Genomic DNA, 12,625 nt, shown 5'->3' on the forward strand with positions numbered 1-12,625 from the left:
TCTAATTCTGCATCACCTTTAAAATGAAAACTGTGACTTTCTCCAAGCTGCTTATGGACTCACATCTTCACCTGGTGACCAAAATTGCTTGAGTAAATAAGCACAAAATGCATTTCCAAGCACTAGTTCTGGACATTTTTCAAAAAACATGTATCTCCTTTCTTTTCTGATGTGTTGTGCTGACATGATAGTTATGCCCTTGTCTATTGGCTTCCTTGCCTGAAAGGAGTTATGATTGTAGCAATTTGAAATAATTTGTCATTGCCAGACTAAGGCAAGAGTTGTTAAAAAGCCTGGTATCACAGGCAAATGTTTCAAAACATGACCCAGAACTTTTTTTTGTCTTTTGAATCTTTTTAGCTTTACAGTTCAAAAAAGTCTGATTAAAAAATGTTCTACTTAAAATGCTTCTGTATGGTGAATGAAAGTTAGAGATCTAGCCCTCCCATGACCATGCCTCATTCTCCATCATGTGCTTTTTAGAGCACCTTATAGCATTCCAGTTATCATTTTGAAATTCATTTGATCTTCATTTTTGGTTCATTAGCTTCATTATGTTCCTCATTTTTGTTCTTTGATTCCTTATATTTATTTTAAGGAGCTGAGATGCAAGTTGCTGCCCTACCTCAGGGGGGTTTGAGTATAAAAGTTAAGCCATTTATGCTGCATTCTCTAGTCTTACAATGTGAGATACTGTTTTTATTGCTGCTCTCAAAGGAGAATTGCTCACTTCACAAAAGGATTTGTATTCTGTTTTCATACAAAAATAGTAAGGAAATTTGAATGTGAAAATATGAAGCAGGATTAGGTGGGTGTATGCATTCATTCTGTCCTAAAGAAATGGCTAGATATTAGTCATCATAGGCTACACCTTTACATAGGTGGAAGATGCCAAACAGCTTTTGTCCACAATAATTCTTTCTAAATATGTAGAAATTACTTTTTCAAGTTTGAGATGGATTATATACATATTGAGTGCTCTGAATTCCACCAATAATCTTCCTTTGCTCAGCATAGACAGGAAAAGCCCCTGGAGAGAGTTCAGGCTCTAAGCAATGCGCTGAGCGAGGGGCTCTGGAGTCAGCCTCTGCGGTTACAGGGCACAGGGATGTAGGTCAAATACAGGTTGTTAGAACACAGCCCGAAGAGCCTGCAGTAGAGCTGAGACTATAAACACAAGTGTTCCTGGCTGCATGCTGTCTATTAGACTCATTCCTCTGAAGTCATAAAATAAAATTATGCTGCAAGGAACTCATTGCAGTTGCCACTTACACAGACTAAAGATGACAGCTTGGCTGGTAAGAAAGCAAACTCTCCTTTACGTATGTGCAGTGACTGCAGATCAGGGGAGTCTCACTTCTGCATCAGAGATAAGTGCTTTTGTTGAGCTCCTTGTTAAAAATAAGTATTCTCAAAGTGAGGAGCTGAAGTACACAGAACAGCGTTTGAACTCCGGGCTGTGCGGGACTGTGTTTCAGTGCAAGGGCAAGAGTCATGGTTTGTGACTGCATAAAGAACTTGATAGGTAAATATCTCTGTAAGTGTTCCTTCTGCATAAAGTCCCCAGAGACACACATTGCTATTCTAAGTGGTATTTATTGTGTTTTCAGAGCACCTCAGCCTAAGATTATTACTTTGGAGAAAGGCTCTGATGGACTGGGATTTAGTATTGTAGGGGGGTATGGAAGTCCCCACGGAGACCTGCCCATTTATGTCAAGACTATATTTGCCAAGGTATCTTTTTTTTGTTTGTTTTATTTTCTCCCTTTTTCTGTATTATCTTTAAAAATAAACCTAAGCTTTGGCTTGGATAATATATTATGTAGTAGAGAGCAAAATGTACTGTCTAAGTACATTGATGTAAGTGGACCCAGAACTCACAGCTGGCTTCTCAGTTTATATTACTGGTGGCTGAAACAAGTTGCTTTATCTCAGCAAAATTGCTCTGTGTACTTGGGAAACTTGGTTTTATGCATTAAAATATTTATAAGGCAGTTTTCTATCTGTAAATCTCAAAGAGCCTTCCAAGAGGTACGAAGGCATCACTTTCCCCACTGTACAGGAGAGGAGACCGTTCCTGTATCTTTGTGGCTGAGCTTCAGCTGCAGAACCAGCAATAAGCTCCTCTGCCCAGATAGTCACCTCAATGAGAAAAAAGACCAAAAGACAAAAACGCCGTACCTTGTGGCTTGATAATTAATTGTTTGGCTTACACGTCAGTCCTGGCTTTAGTTATTCTCCCTTGCTTCCAGCTTGTCTCTCATGCCTCTCGGTGAGTGCTCCACTCCTGTGTGCTGGAGCCACTCACAGCACAGCTGCCTCAGCCCATCTCTGACCCCAGCCCTGAGTTGCCAGGGGGGCACTTGGGCATCCCAAGTACAGAGTGGCTCAGGCCACCAAAGCTGAAGAAGAAACACAACACAGCATAGCCCCAGAATGGCCGCTAGTGTGAAGGGAGGGGTGCCCCTTTTCCCACCCATCCCCTTGCTAGAAATGTGCTCAACGTGGGCCAGTTATTAACATGGTTCAGTTCAGCTATTAACATGGGAAGATAATGATGTGTTTAAACTGATGCTTAGATTTACAAGTCTCTAGATGTAAGCACAGCTGAGAAACCCTTAATCAAAGCTAGAATACAGTGCAGTCACTGCTGGGGCCATGGAGCAGGAGTAGACACCATGAGCCAACCGCTGGGCAGGGCAGGGCTCAGGATTTAGATAAAAGAGCTGCACCGAGGCCTCTGGAGGAGAACAGCCATTACTAAAGCTCTGTGGGAGCTCCTCAGGACCTTCAATGGAGCCCTGCTCCATCCGTGACTTTGGGCAGTACCCAGGCTGTTCTGCTGCGTGAGCTCTGCATTCCTCTCCCTCCCCACATTTTAACCCATTTCTCAGCCCTGGGTGTGGAGTGCATTTACACGCTGCTTTAACAAGCCTCCCCATTATCATAAAAGCCAGGACCAGCCTTCACACCGCAGTTTTTTCAGGGATGAGTTTTCTCTTCTTCCCGAGGGTGTATCACCCACCCACAGTGCCCCAGATCTTGCAGGGTTGGATAGGCAGGGTGAGCGATGGGCAACGGTTGACGCACTCAGGGAGACTTCAGCACTGTCATTTCCCATGTTCCCCACCCAGCTACGGTGGGATTTCCAGTGCTGCATCCCTCCTCATTTCATCCATCAGCATTCTGAGAGACAGGAGGGTTCCATGCTACCAGCCGCTAATGACTCGCTTTGCTGTTTGCAGGGAGCAGCTGCGGACGATGGCAGACTGAAGCGTGGTGATCAGATTTTAGCAGTTAATGGGGAAGCTTTGGAAGGTGTTACTCATGAGCAAGCTGTAGCTATTCTGAAGCGCCAGAAAGGAACTGTAACGTTAACGGTGTTATCATGAATGTCATTGCGCTTGCAGAGATAAGTACAATTATTTTAGAACATCAGTAGAGCTATAATAATACTGTTCAGCCCTGAGCAGGATATAAAGCAAACCCTGGCAAAAATGAATCAGTATTCACCCCATTGCCAGAAAGGGTAGTGTGCATCTCGAGCTTCATTTAGCCTTCCTCATTTATCAGCCCTTCTCCCCGCCCTCCCCTACTTCTGGCGGCTTTTGAGGTTTCTCTGAACAAGTTTAATTAAGAAACTTCAAAGAACAATGTCCATTTTACTTTATTTATACATCAGTTTATCCCCACTAGTCTGAACCCCAGTTACAACTGCTGAACCTGGAATCAGTTCGCACACAAACGAGAATTTAGATCATCAACTGATCTCATCTGATGAGCAGAAATAAATGCCGAGTGACTTGTCATCTCACTCATGATTTACTTATGCTAATTGTCCTTTCAAGTATGCCAGAAAACATTAGCAATGTAATTAAATTACCACTGTTCCAAATGATGAAATATCAAATTCTCCTCTGGGAAATTATTTGTGCTCGGCACAGTAAGTCTGATAGTCAAATGTGAACTTCTCATGTTTATCTCTTTGGGTAGGTCTATGGAAGTTAGTCAGAGGTAATTACTGTGATGTGTCAATTTGCAGCCTTTAGCATGAAAAATAAACTAGGGGAAAGGGAGATTTATTTTTTTAGGCTTTTAAAATGTTTGAGCCTTTTCAGATATTTAGGCAGCATGAACAACAACAACGTATCTCGTTCTATTCTAATTATATTTTTAAAGAAGAAACAATGTGCTGATATATGCCAGGCATGTTGCATACAAAGGCAGTTGTTGTTGTGCCAAGTTGCAGCATAATTGTTCATCCTGAAACTTTAATGAAGATAAAAAGTTTGCTTCGGCAATGTGATCCTGTAATTCTAGTAATGATTGTGAGCAGTCCCTCTGCACGTTGTCTTTAAGGCTAGATGAAGTTAATCCAAACCAGCAAACCGTTTTGCATTTCCAAAAGTCTCCCCAGGATCAGATAGTGCAGGAAGAGGCTTTCATGGATCAGCGGATGCTTCTTCCTTGGGGCTGCTGGAGTTCAGTTTTGGCTAATACCAAATAACACCAGGCAGTGGTGAGATGATCGCCGCAGAAGACTACTGTGGCAGTTCAGGATTATGTGGTCCCGGGGCTGGCTGCTGTGCCTGTCCTCCCCAGGGCAGAGCTTGCAGAAGGGGATCCCTCAGCCCACTCCAGTGAGTCAGGTGGCTCAGTCGAAGCCCCTGGCTGTTTTTTCGGTTTAAGTTAAGCAAGGTGAAAGTGTGCTGAAGCCCACGAGGAGCCTTCCCAAGGCCTGTCCTGCTTTGTGCAGTGGGGGTGGGATGCAGGAACGTTTAGCCAGAAGTTAGCAACTTTGTTCCGTGTCACAACCATTCCTGCAGTGATTATATGACTGTGGCCGTAGTGATTTAGCAAATGAATTTGGCAGGCAGATTAATGGCAATGCAAGTCGTTGTGGTTTAATCTTCCTATCCAGAGGAACAGTAGGGTTTTAGAGGAAGAAGCCCAGTCTGATTTGGACTATTTGGTGTAATTTGTAATGATGATGGGAGAAATGAAAGGGGGGGGGGTGTGTCGAAATTGGCTGCTCGTTTTATGTGAAAAATCCCTGCAATTAAACAGAAAGAAGATTGAAAATCTGCGGTATAACTGAGTAGTGTGGGGTTTGTGTTAAAGGTAGTGTTGTTAGGTATGGTATAGCTAGAGTGGGTATTTCCCCATTTTATGTAGGAGAACAGGTACTGAAGTGAGATGAGCTACGCTGAAACAAGCAAGCTGTGATTAGCTCTAATTGAAACAGTTTTCCTTACTTTACTGAAAAGTTTTCGTAGGTAATCACAAAGTGCATTTAGCCTGCTGGAGCCATTAGTTGGTATTTCATCAACAGTGCCTGGAAGAGACCTCACATTTCCAGTGGCTTCTCACTGCACTATTTGATTTGCCAAGGGAAGTGTTAGTGGAACGTTGATTGTAGACGCACAGAAATATGTCCAGATGTAGCGAACTGGAGAGGTTTTAACAAACTGTGTTTGGTTGCAGAAGTATCCAGGGTATGCAGAAGTTAAAGGCGGGTAGGTGAAGGAGGTACACTCAGAAATAGTGTATGGAATTCATGAACAAAATGTAATGATTCCTCTGTCTGATTATGTTTTTATAACTGTTGCATTCCTACTTTAAGATGTTGCCACATTTAATCTATGAAGTTTTACGTGGCTATTTATTAGCCTATTATGCACATACTGTTCATATACATAAAGAATAGAATTTATGGGCTGAGATATTTTGCACTTCTTATTGCTCAGAATGAGAGAGAACATTTTCTGCTTCTTGTAATTTGCACTTTGTGTGTTGAATATATTACTGCCAAGAGTTATATTGCAACTAATAGATAAACCAGTGACCATGCAGAGAAGCGTGTGCTGTATGTGCAGGACCAAGTTAGATAATTAAATCTGCATTACGCTTGTCTGGGTTGAGGTGTTCTGGTTTGTTTAAAACTTTATTTCTGTGCAAGGGAAAAAGTAATTAAACCTCCTGATTGTATGTTTATGTATATCAGTAAAATGAGACATTTTATGACTTCAAAGATTCTAAATAAAGTTCGGTTACATAAGTAGTTCTGTATTTTTATTTTTTATTTAAGTCACTGTTAAAATCTGTTGCATGAGATGTCTTTGTTTGCTATCCCAAGTAGGGCTTGTGACTGCCCTTCTCAGGCAGCAGGAGCGGCAGTCACTGTAGGAGTGATGGAAGGCTGCGGTGACAGCTGGCTGTGGTGACAGCCAGCCGAGGCTCTGTATCCAGGTAGAAGGATTGACCCCGAGTGAGATAGTCACAGGGAGCCTCCCTGTGCACATCTGCCCTCCGGCGGAAAGATACAGCCACCCACTGAGGTGGCTCCAGCCTGGTAAGTAGTTTTTAATCAGGGGAATGCCACCAAAAATGGTTTGGTTGAGAGACCAAGAATCTGGTGCAGAGGCAGCAAAACCGAGGGATGAAGACACAGGTGCCAAGTGGCTGTTATTGTGCCAGGAGAAATCAAAACCAACACAAAGGATGCTTGCAGGAGGAGCATCTCTACCATAGGCCTCTCGCAGCCCTTCAGAGGTGCCATTCACCACCATTCTGCTCGTATGTACCAGTGGGAAAGGGGCTTCTGCCTTGGTTTGAGGACTCAGCTGTCAGAGCCTTTTCTTTCAGAAGGACCACATGCTGTCCACAGTCCCTCCATCAGCTTCCTCACCTGGAGAGACAGGGAGTAGCCTGCTGTTTGCAGCGACACCATCAAGGACATTCTTGACATCACCAGGAACCATCTTAGAGCTGTTCGCCTTTCTTGGCTAAATCTGCAAAGGAAAAGGCAAGTTATACCTATGTTTAGACTTCTTCCAAAGGCTGGGATTGAGGTACTGTAAGTTTTTTGTGCCCTCCCCACCACGTGAGCATGCCAGGGAGCAAAGTCTGTCCAGGCATGATCCCCACTGCCAAGCACGACTGAGCTCCTGAAGCGCCCGCTGGGTGCAGCCTGGGACAGTGCTCGGGCAGCGACGTGAACCGTGGCAGTGGATGGTGGGCCGGTGCGAACAGCAGGTCAGCCGCGAGGGATGAGGGGACTGTGTCATGTTATACTGCTGCATAAGGAATTGCCATAATGCCTCTAAATTCCCTGTAATTAATCAAATGGCGATTACCACCCTGGAAGTATGACATATATAGAGCCTGTTGAGGTAATATGATTATGCTGAGATGGAGCAGTTAATGTACCTTCGCCTGGAAGAACTGGAATGAATTAATTTAACATTACACATGTATAAAACATTAGTTTTTACAGTTGTGCTGAGCATTGATATATAATTCCATTATCATCTTTCTCCACGGTTTCACACTTCCATGTCCATTATTTAGGTGTATTTACTTTCTGGTTAAACACTGTCACGGTCATTGTTTTTCCTCTTAGTAGCAATGGACATTTTGTTCTCTAACACGCAATCCTGTGATAGCTGGACCCCTTAGGATAGCAGCACATCAGAGATCCATGTTCTGCAGCATCCCAAATGGAAAAGGAACATGAATCACCTTGACCTTGCCTTCAGCCCTGTCCAGGTGGGCTCCAAGGTCTCGGCTGCTTTCACAAGTCTGGTGGGTTGGAGCAGAGTTTATTTCTGATTCCTGCACACAAAGGAAAATACTCACTAGCAGCATAAAACCTCTTTATTCCTGATAGAGCAGCCCTGGCTGTAGGTGTGATGCCTCTGTAACTGCCCAGTTAAAATTAAAAATCACATCCTAATCAAAGTAATTGTAGCAATTAAAACCACATTTGTGTGAGGTTATTCTGCTGTGTTTCCCATCCAGGATGCCTTGGGCAGAATGCAGACCTGCTGAGCTTGGCTTTTCCTTTCCATCATCCTAGGAAGTAGGTTTTCTCTCCAGAAGTGACATGACGCTGCAGTTGCCTTTACAAAATCACCAGCAAGCTGCCGCAAGGAAGAAGTAAACCAAAAAAGAAGAGGTCCTCAAAGGTCTCCTTTTTCCTGAAGAAATGTACTTTCTGGGAGGGTTACTTGTTTGCAGTTTGAACAGGAATGGTCTCTTCCATCTCATAAAGCCCTTCATTGGCTTTATTTTTTTCTTTTCTTCTTTTTTAACACTTTGATGTGCAGATATGACAGGCCATCTGTTGAAAATAAACATGTTTAGAAGATGGGTTTCTCCTGGCACTCTGGGACTCATTTGCTGCAGGTTCTGGTTTATTTGTATGCAGCAGAAAAGAAACTCCCCTAAACAGCAATGCGCTATCTTTCCCTCCTTTCCCCTCTCTGCCAGGTGGGCCTTTTTACAGATTCGTTACCATTCAAGGAAAAAGGACACTCTGGACACTTGTGTGCAGCGGTGCTCCTAAAACGCAAACTCAGCAGAAATCTCATGCGGATGGGAGACACCGAGAGCGTGACGCCACACCTGGGAGCTTCCACGAGACAGATGTGAGGACCAACAGCCTGATGTGTTTGCTGAGAGCTGCGTGCAGCCCCCAGGGCTGAGCTGGGCCCCAGCGGTACCCCCTGTCCTCCCACCGCAGCTCAAAGGGCTAAACCGTGGGCAGGAGCCCGATGCCTCCTCACACGGCCCATTGCAGGGTTTGGGGGCTCTTGTATCCCCCAGCACCGATGGTGCTTGGCACAGGCCTTAGTGCTCACCTTACAAGATGGGGTGGATTTGTGCGCCAGAGAGGATGTTTTGCAGCACGGTCATGCCAAAAAACACTTCTCAACAGGGACGTTTTTTGCTCCAAGCTGTGTTTGAGCTAGAAGAAGCCCCTGTTACTGGTGACGCCCACTGCTGGCATTGCTGGCAGTCCCTGCCACGGTTTCTCTGCAAGTTTTCTTCCTGAGGATATACTGGCCTGGTGTCTGCCGCTGCTCGCTGGAAAGCAGCTTTAGCCAGTGAGGAGTGCATGTGGGACCTGCCTGTCAGATGGGTTTATTTCTTAGCTGGGTATTTCACTGCTCCGGCCAGCAAAGCAGGAATCGTTGCGCAGCTCCTGATGCTCACAAGAACCTGTTCACTTGCTGCATTGGGGGAAGCAGATAAAACTGGACAGATTATGATTATTATGTGGGCAAATGTTTTAAAATATTGCTGGTTTTTAAATTGGGGAGTGGGGTGGCAAATGGGAACGGTTGCTGTCGGTGTTGGTGTCACCCTGTGCAGGGTAAAGCTGAGCTGTTGTTGGCCATGTGCTGTTTAACCCCCTCAGCACCAGCTTTTCCCCTCACAGATGGCACGTGCCAGGGGTACGTGGTCCCTGGCCTTCGGGTGATGCCTGGGTTTTGGTGGTGTGTTGGCAACTGGTCCTCACCTCCTCTGTGGCTGGAGCACACCCTGCCAGAGTTTTTAAATCTGCTCTTACCTTGCAGACCCAGGACTGAGCGCCTTTGTCTCATTTATCGTATTTCTCTCATCTTTCTCAAAACGGGACTATAAACCCTTATATGGAAACATCTGCCCATGAAAATGTAATACTCCCTATGAGCATTTTTAACTATTAAGAATTCACGTAGTACTTTTCTTACGCTGCTTTCCATTCCAGCTAGCAGCGTGTGAGGGAGGCAGTGCGTTCCCAAGCCCCTTCCGCACAGCTGCCATCGGCTGATGGCACCCGTGCTGGACCAGGGCAGGGATCTGCGCATCCTCACCGAACCACTACAGTGACCGGCCAGGGAACGCTGCGCAGCCCCAGCCGCGGTGGCTGCACTGGCTCCGATTGTTGTGCTCTCACTGCTTTTACTGCTGAAATGGCACTAGATGGAGCAATTGACAAAATATTGTATTTCTGCTGCATTCGGCCCGGGCCTGGTGGCTTGCCAGAGAGGCTGCCCCAAGGGATGCTCTAAGGATGCTCTGTCCTCTCAGCTCAAACCAAGAAAGACAAACTGCCACACCTCTGAGCTGGCGTTTTCCCCTGCAAATAGGTGGGTGCTGCGAAAAGGAGGAGACGTCTGAGTACCACAAGAGATTTCTAGGAAATTAAATCACAGCCCGTCTTGCCCCTGCTGATAACTGCGCTTTGTGGCTGGCAAGAGCAGGGTGAAGCAGCCCCTCCCCACCGAGGTGCGGAGACAGGACCAGGTGCTGGGTGGAAGCCGGGCCCCAAACACCCCAAAGCGGAGGTGCTGTCAATGTGCCCGACACGCTGCCCCTGTGGCAGCTCATTCCCCTCTGGCAAATAAAACTGCCTTTGTGACCGAGACATTCATCTCTTCTAAAAATATTAAATGCTGCTGATAGTCACTGATCTGACAGCACCCAAGCTGCTGATGGGGCGGTTTCTGGATGATAAACTGAGAGGTGCTGATTTTCTCTGCCACCTGTGTGGGCAAGACGAGGGGAAGAAAGAGAAAGCAGAAGCGATTGTGTTTCGTACCCTGTGCTTCAAGTCGGACCCGAGAAACCTGCCAGCCATCGATTTTGCCTCTCCTGCAGCATTAAGCCTTAAGACACTCATCCCAGCACCCAGTTGTCACCCCATGTGGGGAGACAACGGCCCACAGAGGTCACAGGAGTGAAGCCACAGCATGTCCTCACTGCCTGGCTGCGGTCCCACCAATTTAATTAACAGTGGCAGTTGTGTTCACGAGTTGCATGGGACTCGGCGCGCACATGGGGCTCAAGGTGGTCCGCTCTCTCCCTGTGCTGTGAACGTGGCCATGGCCCCGCCGCGGAGGCCAGTGGATGTTTCTTGCCCAGGGCTCCCGGCCCTGCTCCTGGGCGGGCCCTCCTCTGTGCCGTGGGCTGAGGACACTTGATATTTACAGCAGAAGAAATGAGTTAACCTTTAACAAAAGCTAACTGCAATGTTTAAAGTAGCCTGGACAACGTTTGCGAATCACTGCAACTGTTCCATCCCCTTCTCTGTGCTGTGTGATCTCAAGATGATGCCGAGGAACCACCTGCATCCCCACAGCAGGGATGGAGCCCGCTTTGCTGTTTCTTTCCCCAGCCAGAGGCCTGCCGCCCCACAGCCGAGCCCTGTGAGGTTTTCGCCACCCCGCAGGCGCTGAGCACAAGGCAGCCTTTTGTCCAGGCCTGCTGGATCACAGGGACCGCACATTTAGCCACGGACTGGGCGGCGGTTTCATTTCTTGCATATCTTGGAGCTGATGTCAGGACGGCACGGGGGCGGCCGTGGGGGCTGTCCTGCTCCGGGTGGGCACAGCGTGGCTGCAGCTCCATGTGTCCCACCCCCACCCCAGGGAGGCGTTGCTCCCGTGCCTTGGCAGCGCGCAAGAGGCAGGAGGAACAATTTGGGCTCATCTGGTTTTCGGTAAGGAGGGGGGAAGCCACCAGCTGGTTTCTTTTGTGTGTTGTATCTGGCATGGGTACGGGCACCAAACCACGTGCAGAAGGCAGCTGGGGTGAGAGGGTCTCGCGTGGCTCTGTCCAGGTCCAGCACCAGTGAGGTCAGCCAGGGCACAGAGGAGGGCTGGGGGCTCCACTCCCCCAGGGGTCCATGCCCCAGCACAGTCCCTTCAGGGTCATGCGCTGTGTGCTTATATGGTGGCTTCAGAACCTGCTTTTGCCATGGAGCTGGAGCCTGCCGGCTGCGGGTGGGGTCTCCAGGCATGAGGCACAGAATCACAGACTTCATGGTTTGGGGTGGCAGGGACCTTAAAGGCCATCTAGTCCAACCCCCTGCAGCGAGCAGGGACATCTCCAGCTCGATCAGGCTGCTCAGAGCCCATCCCGCCTGGCCTTGAATGTCTGCAGGCATCCAGCGTCCCCTTTTACCCAGGATGGACCTTGGGCGGAGCTGGCTGCAGTTCCTCTGGCATCTCCCCTCTGGCACTGCCATCCCCGTTCTGCCACCAAAGCCTTTGGTGTCCAGCGTCACACTCAGGCAGTCCTGGCATCCCTGGGGACACCCGAGGGCCTTGTGTGCGTCTGGGGTGGGGGACAACATCTGGGTAGCAGAGGGCTTTCTCTGAAGGTAGCGGTAAATTAGAGGGGAGAACCCACAGAATCACTGGAACTGATGCTGTTTTTCAGTCCCAGTGTGGATGCTGAGGGCTGCACAGTGCCGCGCTCCTCCGTGACCACGGAGGTGCCTTGGAGGAGACCATCAGAGTCCCCGCTCCCCTCCTCGCATCAAGAGAAAGGGATACGCTAGAAATGGCCATAAGGAGAGTGGAAAAATCGTGTTCAGATGAGTTTCTCGTCATTCTTTCCCTTCATAGCTAATCAGTTCATAGATGGTGAGCTCGTAAAGATCATCATTAGATTAATTTCTTTCCTTGCTGTGACTTAATTGTCTCTCATTTGTATTGTACAGCGCTCGCACTGGGGATGTATTTTGCTTGTCTATATTTAGTTTGATCTCTACCGTATAAATTAAGGCTGGCTCTGGGGCCCTCTGTGGCACTGGGATCCCGCAGACGATTTTCTGTCGGTTCTGTGCAATCTGGTGCTGCTGCAGCGTGACACTGGGCAGGGGGAGGTGCCGAGGGCAGCACCGAACCATCCATGGTCCCTTGGGCTCCACATGAGCGGAGGAGCTGCTCCGGGGGGTCACCCCATGGGAGCTGCTCCTCACGGGGCAGATGGATCGAGGGGAAAAGAGGAAATACGAGGCAAAGGAATGCAAACAAACATTCTTGGGATGTAGTTAATCAGCCTGGGCTGC

At 47.7% G+C, this 12,625-nt stretch overlaps 1 protein-coding gene across 4 annotated transcripts in view; it reads left to right on the forward strand.

Annotated features, from left to right (window-relative positions):
• Positions 1-6,061, forward strand: part of PATJ (PATJ crumbs cell polarity complex component) — a 157,139-nt gene extending 151,078 nt beyond the window's left edge. For all 4 annotated transcript variants that reach the window (XM_055815167.1, XM_055815169.1, XM_055815168.1 and 1 more), the window contains exons 44-45: positions 1,611-1,734; positions 3,246-6,061. In XM_055815167.1, coding sequence (XP_055671142.1) covers positions 1,611-1,734; positions 3,246-3,392 — 271 coding nt within the window. In that variant the 3' untranslated portion in view covers positions 3,393-6,061. The remainder of the gene's footprint in view (positions 1-1,610; positions 1,735-3,245) is intronic.
• Positions 6,062-12,625: the final 6,564 nt, after the last annotated feature.

Source organism: Falco peregrinus, chromosome 10 (genome assembly GCF_023634155.1).
Source record: "Falco peregrinus isolate bFalPer1 chromosome 10, bFalPer1.pri, whole genome shotgun sequence".
NCBI lineage: Eukaryota > Metazoa > Chordata > Aves > Falconiformes > Falconidae > Falco > Falco peregrinus.